At 38.9% G+C, this 26,810-nt stretch overlaps 1 protein-coding gene across 1 annotated transcript; it reads left to right on the forward strand.

Annotated features, from left to right (window-relative positions):
* Nucleotides 1–4,830: 4,830 nt before the first annotated feature.
* On the forward strand, nucleotides 4,831–19,277 carry LOC139626494 (carnitine O-acetyltransferase-like). The gene is made up of 14 exons (XM_071486817.1): nucleotides 4,831–5,137; nucleotides 5,276–5,554; nucleotides 6,589–6,707; nucleotides 7,090–7,143; nucleotides 8,085–8,250; nucleotides 9,619–9,793; nucleotides 11,538–11,713; nucleotides 13,699–13,799; nucleotides 14,194–14,325; nucleotides 15,969–16,091; nucleotides 16,446–16,581; nucleotides 16,909–16,971; nucleotides 17,383–17,520; nucleotides 18,686–19,277. Exons 1-14 carry the CDS (start codon nucleotides 5,111–5,113, stop codon nucleotides 18,902–18,904), a joined length of 1,908 nt encoding a protein of 635 aa, XP_071342918.1. The 5' UTR covers nucleotides 4,831–5,110; the 3' UTR covers nucleotides 18,905–19,277.
* The last annotated feature ends 7,533 nt before the right edge of the window (nucleotides 19,278–26,810 follow it).

Here is a 26,810-nt window from a genome sequence, read left to right on the forward strand (position 1 = left end):
ATTGGTTTAAACAAACTGATTCCATGCAAATTATAACAAAGTAAGAAGAACAGTTATTCAAGTTTTGATTTAATACAGGTAGAAACTAAAATTACCAACCAGGTATTTTTTTAAGAGGATGCAGGTAGATACATAAGTGCCCTGTGGAAGCACTCCCTCCTCTTTTCAACAGTTTCATTCTTAAGGAAAAAAAAATTACAGAAATTCTTTAGGACTACACATGCAAACACACTACACCTCACATTTCATAAGCAAGTGAAATAGATGACATCTCAACTCAAGAGACAGACAGGTATACTATGACCAATTAATCTTCCCAAGGACAGCAAAACATACCTGTGCAATTGGGGCCAATTTTAAACTAATTTTCCTCCCTGCAGAGCCTCATTTCTTCTTTGAAAACTTTGATAAGCTGGGCAGTGTTTGTCAAGTAATCCTCAAAAATTCTGCCTCCACCTGCTAACAAAAAATATTATTGGTACTTACTAAAACATTCAACCTCATAGTAAGACCTCATAAAAGGTTTTTCTATGTTCTGCCATATTTCTAAATTCAGTACAACTCTGTAACTGCCTCTAGTAATGAGACACTTGAACAGAGATGCTCACAAGACTGTATAAAAACCAGACTGTGCATTCCCATGTGCTCCTGAAATACTGCAAGTTATTACAACTCTTTCTCATTATCATGTGACACATTCTATCAAATTTATGAATCCAATGACAAAAATATCAATTATAGCCAGTTTAAGTAGCAGTTCATCTGCAACAGTGAACAGTCCTGGCCATCTGATCTTGAACTCGGTGATCTTGGGCTTGTCTCTGACAATCTCCTTCCTCCTGTATCCAAAGGTCTTCGCCATCTTCTCTTTGACAACTTTATCATTATGTCTCTTCTTGACCTCAGTAAACAATGCCAATCTTTCACCTTCAAGGCTCTCCTGGGTCTCTCCAGCAGGAAAGAAAAGACAAAGATTTACCTCTGCCTTTCTAGATTTTTTGACATCATAGGCAGGCTTACATCTATCTACAGGTTTGTGCTTGAGGGAATTAGTGCTCAGTTATGGCGACTCCTATTTTCTAAGCTTTGTTCTGTAGTTTGCCATCTTGTACTTAAAGCTTATCTTCCATCTGTAGAAACCACTGGAAGATCCTTGTTCTCTCAAACATGGGTGTGCTTTGATTAAAGCTTCAGCAACAGATTCCATCAAAGTTTGAAGGGTATGCCCTGAACTTGATGATTTGTTCAGCCAGACTTTTCAAGATGTTTGAATTAAGTTTGTGACTAGGTTTCAGAAGAACTCCATTTGATATGAAAGCCTGGCACTGTGAAGTTGCATCTCCACATCATATGGAAACTTTGGTATTAGGAATTCTGTTGGCCTCTGTGATTAAGCAGTTACTGAATCAGGGGAGGAGAGTAATATTGTGTCAGAAAATGAAAAAGATGTTTCATCCCCACTCTGGTTCATGTTACCTTGGTTGAGATCCTGAGCATCTGACAAGTGGATGATTTTCACTGTGGTTTTGTCTTGAATATCACAAATGTGGTTAAGGTTAACAAACTCTTTATCAAAGTCACTGTCCATGTACTGGAGTCTAATTTCCCCCTCTATATCAAACTGACGTTTGATCTCATTTGAAAGATCCTCCACAGACTTTGGCATGCCCGATTCTATGGTCAGTTTTGCAGCATTGTTGGCACCAAGGATAATCCGCAGTTTTCAAATTATTCAGTCTAGGAAAGACAAAAATACAAGTATAAGCCATTAATTATGTATAATTATGTATAACAAAGCATTAAAATTGGAAAGTTAACATACAATCTCGACATTGAAGAAAACAAGAGCAATATTCATAAAATCTTACCACAGGGGCCCTCTTAAATAGTATCCTAAGTTTCCTCATCAGACTTTTCAAAAAGGTGTTCCCAGCGAACACCTTTTAGTAAAGGACTGAGAAAACTCGTACTATAAAGAGAGCCTGAGCTTCTATGGGTGAAAGAACATATGTCTATAGTGATTGGTTAACAGGTGACCAGAGGATAGGGGAAGAGAAAGGATAGAGAGCTACGGTAGAACAGAGAGGACAGCTTGTAAAAAGACAGACCCAGAATAGGGAAAAGACCTGAGTACATTCCATGTTTTAAATGTATATGGACAACTAATATATGGGCAAGGATATGGGTGCCTGCACCCATAATGTGGATTTTTTAACCTATAGTGAGAAAAAGTAACTGGCCCCTTGTTGAGGTCTTTGAACTGCAACCTTACATTCAAATCTGGTAAAAACAGCAACAAAGGAAATCAGAAAACTTAACTTAAAACTAAATGTTAACTGTATAACTGTTAACTTACTACATGCAAGCTCAGCAGTGCCACCTACACTATATCAATGAAGGAGGGAGCAGATAAAGGCTATAACAGCCAGGATCTGAAATTCAACATGTTAACAATTGAAATTAGAAAATGAAATTAAGTAATGAAATTTATTACTTTCTCTTAAGAGAACTATAGCTCTAAAAATAAATAAGTTATTCACAATCAGAGCAAGAGAATGAAGCTCTCACCTAATAAATGTTTCTAAAAATAAAAATGCTGACAACCTGATTTGCAGTAATTACGTAGCTAGTTGTGATCATACCTTTTATGAGTATAGTGCCTTGGCCAGACAGGAATCATCAATGAACATCATCATTCACGACCTGAAATATTGCAACATGATGATTACAAAACATGAAATAAAAAAATAAACTAAAATAAATTTATAGAGAAGTTAAGAGATTAATTATTGGTGCACTTTTCATTTCCTTTAGAGCTGCAATAGATACATTTCCATGAAGCCTGCTTTTATGTTATTCCTTGCCATGACTTTCACACACTCAAACCAATTCAAAAAATAATAAATAAAAAAAACTGTAGTTAATGGGCTGGGGGACAAATCAAAAATACTTTATAGTATAAATAAATGCATTGAGTAAACTTTCAAATTCACAACAATTAAATGAATGGGTCCTGCCCTACTGCTGTGAAGGAGAAGAGTGCCATGCATTGTTGCAGCTAACCATGCTTCAGGTCCACAAATGTGTACCTTTCCTTGTGTTTATCTGTGTTGAATGCAGAAAGATCGCTTCAATTAGTTTATTCTACTTTGAAAGAAAATATGATATGAACAACCTTCTTTTTGGCTAAAGATACATTGATTTTATCCATATAGAGCGAGTACAGTAAAATACCACACGCCTGATACAGTATATCGTAGCCAGTAAACACTTTTTTTTTAAACTACAAATCATAACCTCCTTTACCTGGAAAAGGAGGGAGAGTGCGATATCTAAACAGATAGGTTTAGATAGTGTAATTTGCAGATCTGCTTTGTGAGCCGCCACTCTTTTTTCCATTTATGTTAGCATATAGCTTCCAAAACCTTTCAACGGTTGATTCAAGTTCATAAACATTAAAAACGCAACATATTGGCCGAATACAAGACAGCTCTTCTTATAAGCTGTGAGCGGAATGTGAGCCGTTACCTCAAGCTTTATTTCAGTTACTGTAATGTTACTGTCGGTTCTCCAAACGAATAGCCAAAAATATCTGGTTGTTTGAAATTACCTGTTCTACTCCAATGCAAACACGTAGCATTTCCTGTACACGCTTCACAATAAAAGCCTCCCGCTAGTTTACCGATGTGAAGCTTTAAATATGAAGCAGCAGCAGGAAGATGGTGGTTTTGTATCAGTGGTACATTCAGCAGCTCTGAGACGACTGACGGATCAGGAACCGCTCAAATTGAGGTAAAAAGTGAGGTTATCACCTGCAGTAAGTAACATTCATAGACTGAATATAAAGTAATAAAATTACATTTACATACCGGCTATGGTTTCACACTGGTAAGGAATTAATGGATTGGCGGGGCTCATGTCCACCTGCTCTCAAAAACTACAAAAGCACGCCAAAATATAGAGCATGTCTTGTATCACAAAACCAAAATACAATTATGCTCAACAATGAAATACCACCAAAAAAAATTTTTTAAAAATCATCATCAGACAGAAGAAGAAAAAAAAACACTCAGTAAGAAACTTAATGTTAATGAATTATCTTATTGGCAGTTTATCCTAAGTTTATCCTAAATTTGACTTTATTAATAACAATTTGATCATGTGGTCATATTGTTTACATTTCACCTTGTTGAATATCACTTTTGGATGTCACAACTGAACTGAATACTGAATACACCCCCACACTGTATTTATTTACAAGCACAAGACTGTTTACCAGGTTTTGTTTGGGGGCACAGGTACTATGGGTGTTTCCTAAAATGTCTTCTATGTTTGTTCTTCAGTAAACCATATTTGACATCTATCAATTAGTTTGTTTATGCACAGGTGGGGGGGGGGGGGGGGGGGGTGTTCAAATCCTTGGGGCCAGCCCTGCATGTCTTTATCCTGAAGAACAGGAACAGTAAATATAGACATAGTTCACATGGTGTTAACTGAAGATCTCTGAACATGCTCTCATAGTGAATATCAGTGAAAGGCTGCATCAGGCAGAGCTGTTTCTTAGTCCAAAGTCTGAAAACTTGAAGCTTGAGTCCAACATGATGTGAAAATTTCCAGCTTCCTGTGATACCTGATGAAAGAACACAGGTGGAATAAAGAAGTACAACAACAAGCAACAACATATTGTGTTGATGAAGAGTGATGAAGACTTCCAGTAACATGCTGCTGTTTTATTATTTGTTATTACTCACATTAGTTTTTGGTGAAGTATGGAGTATTTGTTAAGACACCTGTGCTGAGGCTGACAGGTGTGATTTATTTACAGTGCATGCTCTTTTCTGTTTGTAAAAGACAAACTGACAAACAAACTGTTGGTTAGACAAACATTGTAAACAAATAAAGTATGCAAAGACAAATTTACTTCAGGAGACCACTCATTTTGACAGTTTGTGACATCCTCACAGTCTAGTACAAAAAGGCCTGAACCAGTGTGTGTTTCTCAGTTGATGCTGGAGCAGAGCCGTGGTGACCAGCTCCCCTCATATAACTGATCTCTATCCCTTTAATCAGAGCCACAGTCTCAGTCTGCAGGAGGTTCTCTGAAAGCTCAATGCTGAGGATATGCAGCAGACCTCTGGTAAGTGGCAAACCTTCTAATGGATAACATCCCGTGGATACAGATGTTAGTTATTCCTGCATCATACTAGCATTTCTTACCTGAGTAAGAAACCTGAGTGTAAGGTTAAGATGAATAACTACTTCTGGTATCTCTCAGATAAAGGTGAACATGATGAAACCTTGCAGCTCCATGAAACCAGCAGCAGCTACTCTGGGTGCTGGCAGAAACCTGACTCAGCAGAACAGAGTGCCCAGTCTGCCTGTCCCTCCTCTGAAGCAGACCTGTGAGCTCTACCTTAGTTTCCTGGAGCCCATCGTGGAGGTGGAGGAGCTGAAGCACACAAAAAAGCTGGTGGCGGAGTTTCTGAAAGCAGGAGGGGTTGGAGAGAAACTGCAGAGAGGCCTGGAGAGGAAAGCATGCAACACTGAGAACTGGGTGAGCTCCACAACCACACCAGCAGCTGTAGACACTGAGGCACTGAGCTTTCTGCCAGTGATGAAGAGCTAATCAACATAGTTAGCTTTGATTTCTATAGAAACTCCAGGTTAACTGAATCATAGTGCAATGACTGTGCTTTGACAGTTGGCTGTTAAACTCCACCTTCTCATAAACCTGTCAAATTATAGTCTTAAGGACTTCACAGAGATGTGATTTGACTTTGTTAAGCTTTGTTGTTCGTGCTCAGTGTGAGTTCACTGAGGGTGTGTTCACATGCTTGGCAAATAAAACTGATTGTCACCATGACAACAGATGATGCTTCAGACATGGATGTTGCTGCAAAGAGCCTACAAATTGTAAAACATGGACATTCACACATGTCTGCATCTGCACAATCACCCCAGTATGAAGTAGGGCATGATTAGTGTGACCACTTCAGTATCAGACGAGTCTCAGCACTGAATAATGGCCAGAAAAGTATACTGGGACATTATGATGTCACAGTGACCTTTGCCACAAAATCAGTTTTTTCTTAACTATATCACGTTCAGGAGAATGGAGAATGGACAACCTGAAAACATGAGGAAACTTTGATGGTAAATGAAGAGAATGTAGGAGACCACTCTGCTGATTCAGTAGAACCATGTTCACCACCTAATGAACTAAAACCTGCCCAGACTCCACTGACTCTGAAACACTTCTAACGCTCTAACACAGCTCCAGGTGTTTCTGCCCTGTCTGTTCATACAGGTGTCATTTCAAACACAGCTCTGGCAACAATGTTATTTGAAATACACTTGCCATTACCACCAATATCAACCATTATAACCTACACTTAATGCAGTGATATCCTGGAAGGGATGAACCACAATGGAAAAAGAGAGCAGGCTGCTGCTTTTTCACCCTCAGTTTGGGAAAAGACAATGTCTGCAGACATTTTACCTTCAGTTAAAGCACCATGAAGCAGCTTCTTTACAAAGTGACTTCTTTCCTTTACCTATGTGTCAATGAGTGTTTGTCACTGTTTGTAGTTAACAGACGATTATGTGAAGTTTGAGTATCTGGACAGACGGAAGCCTGTGGTGGTTCATTCAAACACTGGGATGATCCTTCCAAAAATGAAGTTCAGGAATAAGCAGGAACAATTAAGGTAAAACACACACACACGCACACACATACACACACACGCATTTATAGGGTTTGAAAATTTCTAGGGTTTGTTTTTTTTTAGTAACACATTCTGTAATAATCAAAAGCAAAAAGATTTTAATACCATTATTTCACCACCAGTGGAGCTAGTTCATAAATTTAAGGCTGGTTGCAGTCAGGAGAAAAGCCTTCAGTTCTCTGCTGCTCTCTCAGTGAAGAAATACTCTGATATAACTGATGCTATAGCAGCAGCTAGGCTAATCTCTTCAGGAGCCTCCAAATGTTGTGCTCTGGGTGACTGACTGGTTTAAAGGACTAAAAGTCTGGATATCTTGGTAATTCCTTTTCAAAACACTTACTAACCTTTCTGTCTCTGTTTCTAGGTTCTCTGCTGAATATATAATGGCTCTACTGAAAGTAAAGACAATGATTGACAAGTAAGTATTGATCTTAAAATATTTTCCAGACACAGAAGGTAGTGTTCTGACAGTTTGATTCACATTTCTGTCTTCTATGTGTGTTATGATTGATTGTTACACAATGAAATAACACTTATTCTGAAGCTACAATGACCATAATATCAACTAAAAAAAGTCAATTCATCTGTCGTTTTCACCAACAAAGCAATGCCAGAGGAAGTAGATGTATTATGTGCATTAAGATTATAATATTCTGCCTGAAAATTGTAACTGGTCATTTTGTTTTTAAAAAATGTCATTTTCTTCAGCCACAGATATAAATCAGTTCTCTAAAGAATTTGATTTGAGTTTGTTTCCAAGCAAGATGTTTGTGAGACATTTGCTCTCTGTTTTACACCAAAATCTATACACAAAACTATTATAACGATTACAAATAAGAAATTTGACTGTTAGTGTAACTGATTTGTACATCTTATGGAAAGCCAACGACATCCTCATCATTTGTTTTCATTCAAGCTGTAACAGTTTGAGTGGAGAAAAAGGCGGAAAAAAGTCACAACCACACAAGTCCATTAACTTACTAACCTCCTGAGTGACAGCTCATTAAAGGGCATCCAGTCCTGTCAAAGTGCGCTGTTCAAACACAGCTCAGTCTGATGCTCCTCTTCTATCTATGCAACACAGCATGTCTTAAAGTCACATTTCACAGTTTCAACTGTCTTTAAAATGTCATGTGAGCGTCAAACACTGTATCATGTGTGAGGCCATACTATGAGCTGAATGTGACAACCCTCTCCCTGGTATGGACTTGCTTAATGTGTCTTATTAAGTTGGCAGAGAAGCTACACTTAAAGTAAAGATGGAGGCAGTGGCACTCTGGTCCTAAACACCACTGCAGCTTCAGGGACATCAACTCAGCTCTATTAAAAGTTCATCTTTAATGATTGTATGTTTTGCAGTGACACACTACCAGTTGACTACATGGGGGGGAAGCCGCTGTGTATGAAGCAGTACGATTGGGTGTTGTCATCCTGCCGTATCCCTGGTCTGAAGACGGACTCACTGGTGTTCCATGCCAAGAGCTCCAACCCCCCCAAACACATTAGTGTCGTACACAACTGCCAGGTGAGGGCCACCACATCCCTGAGCTCTTCTAGGACTGTCAAACAAATTACACATAGGAGCTGTCTTAAGAGTCAACTTCAGGGGCCTCCTGGGAATTAAGGCACCGGCAGCAAACAATCACCTCAAACGATCGTGACCATTCAGCCATCTCTCCCCTCATTTCCTGTTATCTCTCTACCCATTCGGTATACCGTAAAGGACCAACTAAAAGTAAAGGATAAGACAAACAGAACTTATCAATACTACTGGCTCCAGTCTATATATTTGTGTTCTTTAAATATAATATATATATATATATAAATAGATGTATAACATTTGCATTATGAGTTAAGTCATTCCTAAACATGTCTGGCTTGTGTCTCTGCACAGTAACTTCAGAGATTCTGTAGTTCTACTGAAGCACTTCAAAGGCATGAAAGGAAATGATGGACATGATGTATATTCCCTTCTCTGTATGTGACTCTGTATATTGTACATAGTCTTTCTCTGACAACCTGGGGCTAGATGCATAAATGATGCATACACACAGAAGTCATGCGGACGCCATTTCCAACACATGAACTAGTGTTTATAAACACAGAATATGAGACTGTGATCACCTCATCGTTCTTTTGACCATGTGTACACATGGTTTTTAGAGTAGCCAAGTTCAAGCTACAGTGAAGAGAAAATGTAAAATAAAGAGGAGACTAAAGAGGAGAGTTTAACATAAAACAAAAAAGACTTCTTGGAGCTGGAATTCATTATTATCATTATAAGTTTTATAAGAATTTGACAGTTCATAAACATAAATAACTGTGTTTGTGTGCTCAGTGTTTCCTTTAACATTTTTTAATATTATATTCTCATTATTTATCATAAGTCATTCTGTAAACTGTTTCTAGACTATTTTAATATTTAATCACAATTTCAGACGCCTGTCTGGACCTGATGAAGACTCTGGTCCTGACAGATGAAGGTCAGAGTCAAACAGGACTTTACAGTTATTAAATTAAAGTTCACTGATCAGCTCCTGTTTGTGACCACCAACAATCTGTCAAGTTGTGTGTCTTTGTTGTCATTCTTTTCTGTGTTGATGTCTGCAGACTGATGATGAAGGAGAGTCTTCATCCTTTATGGTTAACTGTGGGAGTGGAAATGAGTGAGATTAATAAACAGAATCATGTGAATGCAGCATGACTTTATAATCCTGATGAAAAGAACGCATCTGCATTTTTCTGGTTTTGTGTGTTCACAGAGTTTTAGTCATGAATCTACACAGAGTTGTATGCATCTGGCCACTGGAGTCAGACAGTGTCGCTGGCCCAGGGACTTTGTTGAGTTTGTGATCCAGTCTTTCTGTTTTGTGTTTCCTCCCCTTGGATTCAGTTCTTTGTGCTGGATGTGTACAACAGTGACGGGGCTCTGCTAACAGTTGATCAGCTCTACATTCAGCTAGAGAGGATCTGTGACTCCTCACCACAGACCAACACAGAGCCGATCGGCATTCTCACCACCCAGGACCGAGACATCTGGAGCAGAGCCTACGGCAGCCTCATCAAGGGTGAGCACCAACCCTAATCAGACTAAAGAACCACTCACCTCATACTTAATGAGAACATGTGAAATAAACTTAAATAAACTGGTCAACAGTAAGGAAAGTGGTCATGTGACAGCAGGGTAATTTGTCTGCATGTCTGGGTGTGAGTTGCCTACTCAATATGAAATTGGTCTGATCTTCTTTGTGTAATATTCATTTAAAATCCAACTCAAATTAAATTGCATGTTTTGTGTGTTCTGACATACTCAGAATATCATTAGGCATTAGGACCTGCTCCCAAACAGTCAATCAAATCTTTGCATGAAGCAGTCACTGCAGTTGCTACACATCACACCAGCCAAAAACTGTAAACAAGCCACATTATCTTTCCTGATAAAGTCTCCTCCTTGTCTAAGTGACAGATCTGACCACACCGGTCAGGTTGTTAAATGTGCCAAAAAACAAACAGTGGGACAAATTGACCTACTAATGTCAGTTTACCATTAGATAACTAATGAGCTCATCAGTAAATTAAGAGTCTTGATAACGTCAATGCAGATAAGCTGCTGGTTTAGTCCTAACAACGCAGACCTGGCGCTCTGGCTCCTGCCAGTAGACTGAAACAAAAAGGAGCCTTGTGTAGATTTCATACTGAAATGTGGCGTACACATGAAGCTGCAAAAACTTACTTTGTACATCCCAGCTGAGGTGGAATTGAGTGCACGTGCACCACACTCCACCTTCTCCCTGCGCTAAATTTAATATGTTAATGAGTATTGATGCCCTGACCGCTCCCCTCTGTTCAGAACCAGGAGAAATGACAAAAACAAGCAGAAGAATTTCACTGAGTCAGGAGTGGAGGTTCTGTTTTCAAAGGAATAGTCCAGAAGAAAATATTTTATCATGATCTTGTTCCCTGACATCAATAATAACAGAAAACAAACAGAGGGAGAGGGTGGGGGAGGCTGTTAATGTGGGGGGGTCCTGACCTGCCTCACAGCAGGATGGAATTTTCTTCTTGTACATTTGTCACGTTCTCTTGATTGAAATGAGTACAATAGTTCACAGTCGTATTTGGTTATTTAACACACTCTACGTCCACAGCTCTGTTTTTAACAGGCCTGTACATGAAGCAGTGCAGCAGGTGAGACCATCCAAATCTTTCCCATTTATGCATTAGTTTACTGACAGAAGTAAATGACTCACATACACAAACAGAGGCTCACAGAAAGCTCTGATTTTCTAGTTTAACAGGAGAAAACAACATGTCTCTACCTAAACCCACTGAGGAGTAATAACACTCCGAAGACAACCTGATATTTGGGAGTATATGCTCTCCTGCCAGCATCAGAGGAGTTGATTTTACATTAATTTAACTTGAATTTATTTGTAATCAAGAAGCATCGGTCATCGCCTGTCATCAACTGTCATCAACTGTCATCACCTGCAGCCTGTTTTCTGTTCCTATATAAGCGCTATATAAGCACTATATAAGCAGTACATTTACTATTTTACCATTAAAAGTGAGTATACCAAAGAGGATCAGTGGGTTGAGTACATTTGTGTACATTGTGTTGTCAAAACACAAAAAATCAAATTTCAAGTTGTGAAAATTCTAAAGACATTTGAAAAACATGGGAATGACATGTAAAGTTTTCCCCTGATAGATCAAGTGCAAGTTGAAACTTTGAAGATATTGAGGACTGTTGCAGTGTGATTACATAATAACATGATGTTTGCTTTGTGCACATGTCTTTGATGTGTCCAGATGAGGCCAACAAAGAATCACTGTCAGCTATTGAAAGGAGCATCTTCACAGTGTGTTTGGACAGAGCAATGCCCCCAGAGCCGAATGAGATGCGTCACAATGGTATTCTGCAGATGCTGCATGGAGGAGGCAGCCAGTACAATAGTGGAAACCGATGGTTTGACAAGGGGTTGCAGGTGATATAACACACATCCAAATGATGCATAGATCAACTCTAATGCAAGACGCTGATGTCTTTCCCCATGCTGGGAGCCAATATCACTTATCAGGAAAATACACTGCAGCTATGATAATAAACAAGAACCAACAACAGTCAGAAGACACATTATATCAAGTATCACTTTCCCTGGACTGGAACAGCAGGACCAGCCCTAGAAACGTGAATGTCACCGACTGACTTAGTGATGAAGTTACAACATTGATCAAAGTCAAATGTTGATTGTTTGACTTTCCCCACTGGGTTGCTCTTTTAAAATGATTTAGAGTGAACGAGCAGTGTTGCCAACTTAGCCCCTTTGCCACTAGACATTTTAGACCCTATAGCAATTTTTTTAAAAAGCACCCAGCGACAAATCTAGCATATATTTTGACAAACCTCAACTAATTTCTATAGAGGTTTCTTGCCATGAGTTTGAGATCAGGCTTTCCGTCCACAGACACACCTCTCTATGCTGACGGCATGGCAGCTGATGTGAATGAGTTTCTAACTTTCTCTTTGATCATTTTGCAGTAAATCAGCTGAAATCTCAGCTCACACTTTGTCTGTAACTCTCGTGTTTGGTGATTTTGTGAGACCACGTCGTGGTTATAAAATCAGGACTTCAGCAGCAGCAGCTTGAAGTGACTGCTAACGTGTAGTTTTAATGGACCACATTTCAGTTACTATATTTTTTTGTCATGACAACAGAAACATAAAAACATGCAAATAAGAACAGCTTCATTGTGAATTCAGATGAATTACAACACTATATATGTGAACACAGAGAGGAGGAGAAAAGAGGACAGATAAAGAGCTGAAGCCAGCTGATACTAGATTGAAACCAGCTGAGACTAGACTAAAACCAGCTGACAGTAGACTGAAACCATCTGACACTGGACTGAAACCATCTGATACTAGACTGAAACCAGCTGACAGTAGACTGAATGATGGTACGACCTGATGGCATCAACTGCATCCTCAGTTTCACATATTAACTATACATGGTCCAGACAGATACTAACTTTGACCTTGTCTTGTTTAACTGTGTCGTCTCTCACACACTCATGCTGTAAATGCATCGATGTAAAAGAATACATTTAGTTTAATGCATGGTTTTACAACAGTATCAGTTGATCCATCATAGTACTGATAACTGATAAAACACACCCAGACACAATCAGAGTGATGAAACCACCAAACACTGCAGCAACATTCAGGCTGACATTGTTTAAACGTTTCCCCACAACTTCAAAAGCAACATTCTCCAAATCTTCACCAAATGACTGAAAACTCTGACTGTTAGATGCTCTCTCTCAATTTAGCTCTGGCTTGCAGTTGTCTCTGCACCTGATCTAATAGGATGGGGGATGCAACAGCTCTGAACCCAGATGAGAGCACTCATAAGTAAGCCTTTAACACTGATCAGGTTGTTCATTGGGTCAGCTTTCAGAGCAGAGGTTTATCAATCAGCAAAGGCAAACAAGACCAAACAAGGATCATGATCAGGTCCTTGAGGCTGCACTAGTTACACCCACTGGTTGGTTGGAATAGTAGTAGATTTCCTCAAATGAGTCCGTACTGGTTAAGCTACTTATTGGCAGGTAAAGAAAAGCAGCTGGTGATGTCATGAGTCATGGGATATGATTGTTTCCACGAAAAAGTTAGTTAGATGTGACAGGGACCCTGGTTTAAAAGGAAACTAGAAATTTTAAATGTGGGAGACAAAGGAAAAAATCAAAAGGAACTACAGCCTGCTGTGTAGAGAGTAGTAGCCTGCAACACAAGGTCTCACCTTTCTGTGAGTTACTGTTTTCACTCTTAAAGTACATCAAGACTATATAGTGATGTCTAGGTTTCCCAGCTAATTTACACAACATAGTCACACGTACAGTAACTGACAGACTCATGGTGAGTTGGGATGTAATGCTAATGCTTGGTTTGTGTGTCTTATCTCTTTGTCAGATAATTATTGGAGAAGATGGGACATGTGGTGCCAATGGCTCACATGCTACTGCTGATGGCACAGTCTGTATGGGGATGGGTGACCATACTGTAGCATTTATGTAAGTTGACCAACAATAAATGAGCTTTCTGCAAGTGTGGGTATTCTGTTTTGTTTTTTATGATTGAATGTTCAGGAGTGAGACAAAGTGTAGGCCACACAAACTTAAAATCATGACATAGTGCTAGCATGGACAGCTGATTTTGTTTATCACACATATGACAGCAGCACAGAGCTTCTGAGAGGTGCTCTGTAGACATTTCTGTTTACAAGCAGTGTTACCATAACCACTGTGTGCATCCTTAAGGTCTAACAAACAGAGAGAGAGAGAGAGAGAGAAAGGGACAGACAGAGAGACACATTTGATGAAGCACAGTTAACAGTGAATTTGGTTCATCACAAACTAGAGTTTGTTCTACCTCACATCTCCTTTCTTTTCTCTTGTGCGGAAACAGGATGAAGCCAGTGATGAAGCCAGAGATTACGCCGTCTGCCATGGGGCCTTTGCCTGTTCCCCAAAAACTACACTTCAACATCACACCTCAAATCAAAGAGGACATTGAGCAGGCCAAGCAGCACATTGACAAGTGAGGACAGCTTTAAGTTACACAGGCAGTCAGTGACCAGAAACATAGAAACCCAGAGGAAGACAAGTTCCTTCCATTCCCATGTGTGGCTGTGTGAATGGCTACATGTGGCAGCAGCTCCATTTTCACATGGTCAGATAACTAAACTCTTGTGAAGGTTGGGGAAAGATGGTATTACAGATAAATAGACAAATGATAATTGCAGATCTGTGAGTAAACTCCACTCTCCTACATTAAAGTTGAATGTGCTACATGTCCATCCACCAGCTCGACCTCCACACCTTTGGATGTTAATCGTGAGGTGTGTATTCATCTAATATGGATGTGATATGTAGTGTAGCAGTTTACATCAACTCAGACTAAACTCTCAAAGGTTCCATGCAGTTGTTCACATTCAAAACAAAAAAAACAGCAATAACTGTAATAATAGAGCAGCATCAAAAAAAACACAATGACGTCAACCACACCAAATACAAATTTTACAAAAGTTATATATAAAAAGTTTTACTTTAGCACACCACACCTCTGAAAAACATTTGATGTGTAGGATCAAGGCCTATGAACAGGCAACAACAACCAATGTCACAACATGATAGCATTCTCTTAGGAATGTCAGTTAAGGTAAATGTGTTGTGTTAGCATACTTTATTGGTGCTAGTCTGTATTAACTTTTGCACAGAAGCTCATTGTGATGTGCTTCTACAGGTGGGACTGCTGCGATGTCGTAGACAGATTTATAAGCAGTCTGGCACTGCCTTTTTCCTCAGGAGCTTGTTGTTCTGGAGCATCAGCCTTCAATTGTCTGTCATTTGAGAAATTCCCCTGTCAGGCAACATAATACAACAAACTAATAACCTAAGCTACAGGGTTCCTCAGGGAAATTATCCCTGATCCTGGACCTTCATAGAACCTGGATATTTGAGGGATGAATGTTTTCAAATTTTAATTCAGTCTTCTTGGCTTTGTCCAAGTTCTCTATTACAAACTAATTCTAAATAGGTTTTGAATAGGGATGCCCCAATCACGTTATTTTTCCACCTATAATGATACCAATCATCTGTGAGTGTGATTGGCCGATCCACGGCCAATTCTGATAATTTTTTGTGTTTTGTTATCGCAGCACACGTCAAAAGAGACACACATATTTTAAATTGCTGCCATCTAAAGCCTGACTCTTCTTGCTTTCCTTCATGCAAAGTCTTAAATTACATCATCATATGAAATCTGCCCAGTAACATGGTTAATGCTGCCATGCTGCCCCCTGACCAGATACCACCTGGGGTGGCCCATGTTGCCCATATCTAAATCTGCTATTGAGATGACATACATTATATCTGTCTCACACACTTTGTGACGGTTCCACAAGGCTAACATGTTGTTTTGTTTTGGTGGCCTGTTGTGCGTGAGGTGGGACTACACTACACAGCACATAGAGCTTTTCTCAGTGCAGACACCAGAGCATTAACCACAGGTTATCAGTGTTTAGGTGAATGGTGACTAAAAGCATGAATGCTGTATTTCTAATGAAAATCGGCCGATCAATCATGGCATCCCTCACTTTAACTATGGTTATGTTTATTTGCATGTATATGTATATGTATATGTATATGCTGACAAACTGTCCCCATCCCCCACCTCCATAGAATGGCCCGAGACCTGAAGCTGAAGGTTACAGTGTTTAAGCACTTTGGAAAAAATGTCCTAAAGGCCCACAAGATAAGCCCTGATGCTTTTGTACAGATGGCTATACAGCTGGCCTACTACAGGTGAGTGTGAACATGGTCTGTCTTTGTTCTCAACCAAAGGTAACTGAAGAGCAGCAAATGTTTAATCACAGTGACATCTAGTCTTCCTAGTCATCTAGGAAGTAGTTGTAGTTAGACTGTATCCATTAAAGGAGCTGAAACTGATTTACCCAGTTTTCAGGTTATACCTAAAATCAGGACATTGGTGGTGAGGTAACTCATTTTCTCATCAGCCAGAAACTAATCAACAACCAAAAAATAAGACTGCATATTTGGTAAAAGATCTACTAATATGGTTGCAGAGCTCCAGTATTTGTAATGCCTGAGTTTTTGGAACACTTGAGTTTGCTGAAAACATGTTGTGTTTTTTGGCAGGATGTACCAGCAGTGCTGTTCAACCTTTGAACCTGCCTCCTTGCGCATGTTCAAACTGGGCCGTGTAGCTGCAATCCATTCAAACTCGAGGGCCTCTGCCACCTTCGTCAAGTCCTTTGATGACCCCAAAATAAAGGTGTGATGACAAGGATGATTCTAACCAAACTTTTATCTATTGTACTTCTGTGTAACTAGCTGACTTCCAACAATTGAGAGGATTTATGAATAATAGTAATACTTTTGAGAAATTTTAGTGTAGTTCTTCTTGACCTCAGCTCAGTCTTTGAACAGATAATCATACACTTGTTTTGGACTGGATTTAAAAACGTCTTGGGATTTCAGACTGATCAGAGATATTGTGTAGGCTGATTTACATCATACTGTTGTTGGTGCTTCACAGGAATCACACTAATAAACACACAGGTGATGAGTTGTAACAATCCTTTCTTCCTGTTTCACACAGAACTCAGAGAAGGTTGATTTATTGGAGAAAGCTATAAAAGCACACAAGTTGTACACTAACATGGTGAGTATGATTCACAGCGCCACTCCATACTTTATTTCTGTGTAGGTACAGTTTATTATCTTGGTAAAAACATTGCATACATTCTGAGGTTCTATATGCTGATTACTATCCTATGAAGCTTGTTTTAGCCCATATGAGACATTGGCTTGTTATTGTACAGGAAATTAAAGATAAATACATTCACTTCTTGTGTACGAGGAGGCAAATGTAGTGGTTGATGTGCTATCCTACAACACACCAACACTGGAAAGTAGAGGAAAGACAACATGGATATAAACAGTGCAGGGTTCAAACTTTGATGGGGAAGGAAATGCATTAAACATTTGATTGAGCGCAAAGATAAATACAATGTGTTCTGGTGAGAAAACAAATTGATTTAAGCAGAAACTGAAATGTTTTCCATTCTAACAGGCAGTCAATGGCCAGGCAATAGAAGGACACCTACTGGGTATTAGGATGCAGACGGTTGAGGAAAAAATCTCCATGCCTGAAATCTTCACAGATGCCTCCTTCATCAAAGCCTTTGACTATCAAATCTCTACAAGTCAGGTAAGTGACATAAAATGATGACGCCACGATATTACCACTACACCACCATTACTACACTATATTAACACTACACTAATGCATGTCTCAGCCTATTTTAAAACACACTGGTAGCCAGTGTGTTTTAAAATAGTGCCAGTATACTGGTAGCCAGTGTGTTTTAAAATAGTGCCAGTCAGAAAAAAAGCACTGTAGTAGTGGTTTAACCTGGTAATATGTTTTTGCATCGCCATTACATGTGCTATACCAGTGAACGTTCCTTTTCTTGCCGAGTGTGAAAGTTGTTCGTAGTGTTTTATAAATTAGATGCCTTAATGTTGTATTTATAATGAGCAATGTTAATCAGATGATTACACAGTGACAGTGATTACACTCCAACTGTAAAACAAAAATAAGTTTCACACAGCTTCACTGTCCAAACACAATCACTCCAGCCACTTTCAGTGGAGGAACATGGGCAATGGGTGACCAAGGATCCACACACCACACTCACCATGGAGAGTCCCTCAGAGGAGCCCATAAGATCTTACTTTGTTTTGTTAAGCTGGCATTTTTTTGTTTAACATTTACTACTGGATTCTGTGTTGTGTGTTCCTAGTGTTGTTGTAGTATAACTTAAGGGGGCCTGACCTTTGTTCTATGTTGCTGTTTTGGTGGACTTTTTAATGTACTATTTTATAATCAATTTTAATTTTGACATAAATGAGTTATTTGAGAGTACATGTGACACAGATCCGTGTCCCCGATGTAATTATCTCTTAAAGAGTTTCCCCATACATATGCAATCTGTAGCATGTATATGATAAATAATCATCATAAATAATGATAAATAAATATCATAAATATGTGATGCAGTGATATAGTAGATGTCTGATTTCTCAGAGTAAAGACACATTGCACCAGGTTTTAGGCCACTTGAGGACATGTTCAGTGACCCCAACCCAGCACGAGTTTTTAGAATGTGTAATGGAGAGGAAGTCCTTGCTCAGAGAACCAAGGTTACTATGTGGACTAGGTGATCGCTTTGTCACTATAACATCAAATCAAAATGTAAAATGTAAAATGTTTGAGTGGCCCACACATAAGATTCACTACATGTCACAGAAACACATGTTAGAGATCTGTGCTGCATTGATGACTGACCACTGCATTCTCTGTTCCTAACCAGGTAACATCCATGACTGACTGTCTAGCATGTGTTGGCCCTGAAACGGACACTATATACGATGTGTGCTACAGTGTCCTGAGCGATCACATCAGCTTGATAGTATCCCGTTTTGAACCTCCAAACACCTGCAATGAAAAAAATGTAGAACATCTGATCAAAGCCATAATGGACGCACTGTTGGACATGAGGACAATGCTGGAACTCCAACAGGCAGTTTAAACTAAAGCGGATTGAAAGCATAAGTTTGACAATTTAGAAATTTCCTTATTCAATTTCTTGCCAAGGGACAGCTGAAAAGATCTATACCAATCTCATGTATGTTGCTTACATGTAAAGCTACATCCACCAGCATGTTAGCTTAATGTAAAGCCTGGAAAGCCTGTGTCACACGAGTGTGATAAAGGCTTGAACCTAGATGACAGTGTGCTAACTGAACTAGTGACTGGATTTTGTTTTAAGTTATGTAAATGAAAGAAATACCATCATATGGAGAAAATATGATTACATATACATTGACAAGAATGTATTTACGTTTTGTAAAGTATAAGCTCTACACCAGGTACAAATAATGTAATAAAAGCTTACCGTTACATCTACTGAGCACATTCTTGTGTCCAAGATACTTAAAGGTTCTGTAAGTGAGATCTTAAAGAACAACTGTGTAAGTGATAGTAGGGTCATGGTTTCTTTACCAGAGGACGAAGTCACACCCCTTTGTGTGTGATGTAATTTGAGTTTGTCTGTTGGTCTGAGATGCAGGGGATCTAGTGCAATATCTCGTGCCAGTGATGAAAGCTTGAATTTGATATCAGGACCAACGTTATAGATTTAGCATCCCTACTCTAATGCCGGATTCATGTCATGTGGGGAAGAAAGTTATTACAAGCTAGGAATCTACATTGAAAAAAGAGAATTGTTGGACAACTTCAAACAAAGATAAGAAGATAGATTAATACTTTACGTCAGCTTAACTTAATCTAATTTCTTTCAAGTCTAGTACTTCATACTTGCTGACCTCAGAAACTGAAAACCTGCATAAAAGTCACATAACTGTTGTTTCTGAACAGTATTCAGTGATTTTCTGTGCAATGTGACCTAAGAGTAGAACTACATACATGCCGACATCAGCAACTGAAAAGTTTCACAAAGACCGCATAACTGGTGTTTCGGATCAGAATTCAGTCAGTCTGAATGATTTTCTGTGCAATGTAACCAAAAATCAGGGAGTCATGCCTGCCGACCAAAGCAACTGAAAAGTTTCACAAAGACCGCATAACTGGTGTTTCTGATCAGTATTCACTCAATCTGAGTGATTTTCTGTGTGATGTGACCTAAAATCAAGGAGTCATGCCTGCCGACCTCAGCAACTGAAAAGTTTCACAACGACCGTATATGCATACTGGTGATTCTGATCAGTATTCAGTAAGTCTGAAAAATTTTCTGTGTGATGTGACCTAAAATCAAGGAGTCATGCCTGCCGACCTCAGCAACTGAAAAGTTTCACAACGACCGTATGCATACTGGTGATTCTGATCAGTATTCAGTAAGTCTGAAACATTTTCTGTGTGATGTGACCTAAAACCAAGGAGTCATGCCTGCTGACCTCAGAAACTGAAAAGTTTCACAAAGACCGCTTAACAGTTAATGTTGTTTCTGAGCAGTATTCAGTCAGTCTGAATGATTTTCTGTGCAATGTGACCTAAAACCGCATATCTGTCAACATCAAAAACTGAAGAGTTTCACATACATCACATAACTGTTGTTTCTGATCAGTATTTAGTCAGTTTGAGTGATTTTCTGTGCAATGTAACCAAAAATCAGGGAGTCATGCCTGCCAACCTCAGAATCTGAAAAGTTTCACAAAGACCGCATAACTCGTGTTTCTGAACAGTATTCACTCAATCTGAGTGATTTTCTGTGCAATGTGACCTAAAAGTAGTACTACAGACATGCCGACCTCAGAAACTGAAAAGTTTGACAAAGATCGCATAACTGTTGTTTCTGAACAGTATTCACTCAATCTGAGTCATTTTCTGTGCAATGTGATCTAAAAGCAGGGAGTCATGCCTGCCAACCTCAGAATCTCAAATACATAACACAAATCACACAACTGTTGATCCTGACCAGTATTCACTTCATGTTTTGTACTTTACAATTACAATGTACAGGGCAGCCCGGATACTCAAGCGGTTGGTGCGTGTACCACGTGAGCGCAAGACGCTCTAGCAGGCAGTCACTGGTTCGACTCTCGACTGGTCCGACTCTTTCCTGCATGTCATTCTCCTCTCTATACCCCTTTTCCTGTCAGTTTCCACTGTTCTATAATAAAGGCACAAAAAAGCCCAAAAAAATAATTCAGAAAAAAAAGTTTACAATGTACATTATATATGTTACGTTTGAGACAACTTCCATAATTAACATTCTCTATTGGAAGAATACAATGACAATAAATTGACATAAAATACAATAAATTGTATTTTAGGCCTACAACTTGGTTGCTGTATAGTAAGGTTTCAATTACTCACCCATTCCATGATGCTTGCTAATCCCCTGGAAGTGATAGAAATCTCGAAGGGGGAAGGCATTGGCACTCCACATGAGATACCTTGCACCTGCATGGGTACCTTTGCACTAGTAGTATGAGGAATGTTGATAGCTGCTTTAGACAGTCCTCACAGTTGATGGATGATTTTTCTATTAGATCATCCTCAGTGACAACCCCTGGTGGAGTGGGAAAGTTGGGTGGCTTGACATATGGAGGCATCATTTGATGGAGGTTTTATGTCAGTGATGTCATGGACTGTCTCATTTGCTGTGATTATTGGCAAATTGTCAATGCAAGGTGGTGCATCCAGCAGTCCACCCATCATGTCAGAACATGAGATATATGAATACATTATCACATTTAAAAGTTACCATGCCGGTTCAGCTACTAATCATTCCACAGTCAAACTCATTTTGCTGCCTTTTTCTCTTGTTTCAAATGGGATAATAGAGAGTCATTCAGTCAGTCCCCGAAACTGTATGGGAAACTGTAATTTCCCATACAGTTTCGGGAAATGTATATCAAGAATGATGTTGCCATCTATGTTAGTTAGAAGGGGATATACTATTATCACATATATACAGTTTATGAAGATATACGTTTATAACATATATGAAATACCCATAGTAAAATTTGTGTGTGAACATATATTCAAAATATCTTTGATATTTTTATATGATTTATTTTTATATGGTATAAGGTGTTGCAACCATATATGTTAGCAATATATATTTAATTTGTGTGTGTGTGTGTGTGTGTGTGTGTGTGTGTGTGTGTGTGTCTATATATCTATCTGTCTATCACATAGATAGATAGATGGGATGGCTATACCTATATTTATGTAACACACATCTACAACATGAGCATTTATAGATAAACATAGATATTTATATGGGCTAGACATATACGTCAACTTAGGTAATTGTTCCACTTTCTAATTGCATTCTTATATAATTTTTACATACCAGTATTTGTATTTTATACATTGCTAATGCCGCCTTTTTATTTTGCAAACAAAGCTGTTCTCATAGCACCTCTAGCTGTTGTAGTTGTAATGTTATACAGAAATGAATAATCACAAGTTCAACAGCAGATCATTTTAACTGTGTCTGTGTACAATCAGTGTAGCTGTTGTACGCAGTCATGTTTCCTTTCAGCATAAATTTGTTAGACCATTAAAAGCGAGGCGGAAGCTCTCCCGACGGTGGGCGTGGTTTCAGTGCCACCAGCGGACACGCCCCCAGCATTCCAGAGTTGATAATACTGCTTATTTTTTCACAAGTTTCAGACCTAATTTTACATATTTGGCAATGTTTTTATTCATTCAAATTTGGCAGGGGGTTTGATATGCCATTTTTCTGTGGTGTGGCAAACTCAGAACTCATATGGTTTTCTGCTTTACAGAATCTTTAAGCGCAAAGACTTTTGTAATGCATACAAACTGTGCTCTGATGTTCCGACTTAATGGACTGGAGGCACATTCAGCATATATGCTTTAATTATGCTAACCAAAACTGCAAAATTATATCACTAGATTTCAGTGTTGAGGCACAATTATCATTTTCATAAAGGCATATGAACCTAAAAACCTGTTATTGAATCACGAGACAGTTTCAGAACTACAGAGACACAGAGCAACACACCTGCCTGCATAGCAGCATGGGACTAATTATATAAATTAAATTACAATAACTGATTTGTCACGTTCCCTGATGGTCTGAATAACTCTCTGCTGCTGTCATGTCTAGAGTGTCTATGGAGCAGCAACGTCATCACTACTTTTTCTAACTGTATTTTTGTATCTCTCATTGAAACGACCATTTGGAAAGGCAAGGGAAGGGTTAAACGCATTAGTTTAACAAGGAAACATGGCTTTACTAAATACACATTGAATGTTAGGTAACGCAGAAATGAACTTTTGAAAACTTCTCACGGAGCAAATCATTGATTCATTTTCATTCTGGGTGGCACTTTTTCTTAATTTGGATGATAAGTCTTCTCTGCTTGTCTCTCCCACATCAGAGAATCGCCGCCGCCAGACGCCCCTGGGTCACACCTTTTCTTAACGTGGACGGTTAGTCTCTCTCTCCCACATCAAAACCTCGCGCCGCCTCTTTGATCTGCCTGCCTCACACCCTTCAGAGCATCCTGCAACCACATGCCCTGCAAAGCACTTGCATCCATGCACCGTGTCACCTCACCGTCTGTGCGCTGGAGGTAAATGTAAGTAGTAGCAGTTAACAATCTGGGTTGTTTCAGATACTTTACTTTCTCACCACCAGAGAATCGGAATGAGATTATGTCAAGTATTTGTGGAGCAGTGCTAATGTTAGCTAGTTAACTTTTGCCCTAAATTATGGTTTAGCTAGCTAATGTTGGCTAACTGATAGTGTATCCTTTCAAATATGTCTGATCAGTTGTGAGCAGTGAGACAATGGTGGATTTTGTTGTAGAGATGGTGTGATCCGATCACAGGTGGACAGTACTAAGAACAGGTGACGCACCTAACTCTGTTTCTCTCAGTCTCTCGCTCTCTCTCTTCTCTCTCTCGCTCACACACATACATTAACAATGGATCCGTCTGACTGGCTAAACGCATTCATTTGTTCATTTTACATCTATCTACTTGTAAGACGCATGTTATTGGCAGGTAATGAACAAGGCCATAGAGTTTATCAATGGCTGTGGTGGTTCAGTTTGTTTTTTACCTTTTGAACAATTTCAAGGTATAATACTTGAGTTTTTGTTTTTTGTTTTTTGTTTTAACCCCTATCTAATGTAGTACATTAAAAGACGTGAGATATGGGATCATTCATTTGCTCCTAATAAATAAAATAAATTGAGTAAATAAATAGATATTAACAATAACGAAAGGGAAGGGATAAATAAATGAAAGAGCAAAAAAGGATAGCAACTTCATTGTGGGAGTTTGTATGTGGAAACCATGCTGGAAGTTGGTAGACAGGCAAAAAGAGAAAGATAAAAAAGAATAAATTAAGGGACCACCCAATAGAGAAGTAATAATATTAGTGATAATAATAGTAATAATAATAATAGGTATTAATAGTGATAATGACGTAGATAATGAGAGGAGGAAAAAATCAGGAATGTAGAAAATTAATGAAGGGTTGTCATGTGGGGTATGGTTCTGATATCGGGCTGTTATTGTGAATTGGATGAATATTCTAGAGAGATATATTCCAAGAGTATGTTTTTCCAGAATGCTGTGTGGATGGCGTTCCTTCATTTCCAATTCATGAGGATAGTCTTCTTAGCGATGGCTAGGGCAATGAGGAGGGTTAGCTGACGTGTCTCCTAATAGGCAGAGTGAGGGAGAAAGTGGGATGTGGCAGCCAAAGATGGTAGATAGTGATCGTATAACTTTTTTCCAAAATTGGTGAATGGGTTTGCAGTGCCAGGTGGCATGAATGTAGTGTCTGAGCTGTGGCCCAGAGCGTTTGGTCTTGGTGATCGGATCTCAAATGTGTCTTCATTATGTCCTGGGTATAGTCACAACTCTACTTAGAGATTGGATCACCAGAGATGGATGTTAATCCCAGGTCTTAACAGGGCCCATGAGGTCCACAAAATAGTGGTTTTCCCCTTTAATGTTCTCACATGGTTTAATTTTTGATGATACGTATAATTATTTGAACATTCAGTGAAATACTAAATGTTCAAATAATACTTCTCACCAAAAATCAAAGATTAGAGAAAAAGTCCAAAAACTGAAAACAGATTTATGTGTGGGATTTTTTTTTTCTTCTTTCCTCTCCAAATTATCATCTGACAACCCTTCCAATTTATCTAGTGAGGGAGGGCATAATGACAGTCAGCAGACAGGAGGACACAGTGAGCAGGCAGGACCTTTGAAGGACATTTGTGACATCCTGGGTGATAGATGGACATCACCTTCGCCATCGCCTTCCTTCGTGTATGTCAGGGAGGAGAGCCTAGAAGAATCAATCCAAACCTCTGTGGTCAATTTTTTAAGGTAAGACTGATTTGATGGAATCTTTTGTAGGGCTGCAGCAGGCCCATGCACAGACATTTTGAGGGGCAGGTGCTCAAGGGGAAAAGGGTACATTCTTCTCATAATTATTAAATTAAATAAAGTTACTTACATATTTATTCATTTCAATACTGTACACTTGCAGATAAAACTATCAATTTACACAGAGACAGTGGTCTTTAGTACTGACTTTTTCTCCATTTATCACAAGATCAGGCAAACACCAAAGAAAACAATGATACACTGTGTTTTAGGGCATGTGTTGGGGCACAGGTAGGGGCAATTTGGTTATTGGCTTATAATATTAATGATTGTCAGTGATAATCACCAATACATATATAGATGTTTACTACAAGTAGTAACCTCGGGGCACCACCCTTTCACCAGGGACCAATGACCAAATTGATGGCTCAAAATACAGTCTCAGAAGGTTAATTGAAGGGTAAATTTAAATCCAGCTGTTATCATAAATATAATCACAGACAACGACGAGTTAAATTATAGCAGGATTTATTAATAAGAGTAATAATTATTCAAAATAACATTACTTAATATTAAACCGATTATAATTCAACTAATAACTAAAACAAACATTGGTTACTAACCAGATACTTACAGGCAAAACACATATGTAACAACTGTGTGTGTGTGTGTGTGTGTGTGTGTGTGTGTGTGTGTGTGTGTGTGTGAGACAGAGAGAGAGAGAGAGAGAGACAGAGGATGGTGTCGAAGTCACGTGAGTGACGTGTCAGTAGGAACCAAGATGGCAGCAGAGTGAGGTACTCGATGGCGGCTGGCTGCATTGTTCTTCTCAGAATCCATGGCTTGAGATCCCAACATTGATTTGTCTATAAAATAACAATTCAATTCAACAATACAATTCTGATTTGTTGATGTAAAACTGAAAAAAGCTGGCTTCTAAATAAAATAATGATAAACCAACCAATCTACCTTCCAAACTAGAATGTAGTAACAATTAGGCTCATTGTGTTCTGTGTACTATACAAGAAACACACTGTGTACCCCTGTACATGGTGTGTTCACCTGTCCATTTTGTGCATGATAATTAAGGGTTTATCTCCCAAAAATATACCAATGGTATGATATGATGTTTATGCATTACAACTGTAAGCCTCACCAGGCTGTAACTGTCAGTGGTCCAACCTCAAGGGCCTGACCTTAGAACTACTGCTTCTGAAGTCACTTGACAATGTTTTAATAATATTTAAGGTAGGTCTAAATAGTAGCTTTTCCAGTTCACTGACTCTTCAGCTCTGTTACAGCAAACATACTACTTTCATTACATGTATCATTATTTCTAAAGGAGGCAGAGACACGCCGAGCAGAGAGCAGGAGATAGAGAAGTCATTGCTAACTGTAGACAGAAAACCCAGCAACAGGAAATGAGACAGTATGCTTACTGCAGTACAGCGATAAAAGCCTCTTTAAGAAATAAAGACTTTCTATCCACTGAAACATTAGAGGGATTTTAATTTGAAATGGTCATGGAAGTGTAGACTTTGTATCACCACATAATGCAGTAACTATAACACGCCAACCAAAATGAG

This window comes from Trachinotus anak, unplaced genomic scaffold, assembly GCF_046630095.1.
Source record: "Trachinotus anak isolate AG129_WGS33_773 ecotype Australia unplaced genomic scaffold, CSIRO_AGI_Tana_v1 ptg000010l, whole genome shotgun sequence".
Lineage (NCBI taxonomy): Eukaryota > Metazoa > Chordata > Actinopteri > Carangiformes > Carangidae > Trachinotus > Trachinotus anak.

Coding starts and splice junctions, on each gene's coding strand:
- LOC139626494 (XM_071486817.1), top strand. CDS start 5,111: ATGCTGAGGATATGCAGCAGACCTCTG. Junction 13,800..14,193: donor GACCATACTGTAGCATTTAT/GTAAGTTGACCA, acceptor GTGCGGAAACAG/GATGAAGCCAGTGATGAAGC. Junction 16,972..17,382: donor ACAAGTTGTACACTAACATG/GTGAGTATGATT, acceptor CCATTCTAACAG/GCAGTCAATGGCCAGGCAAT.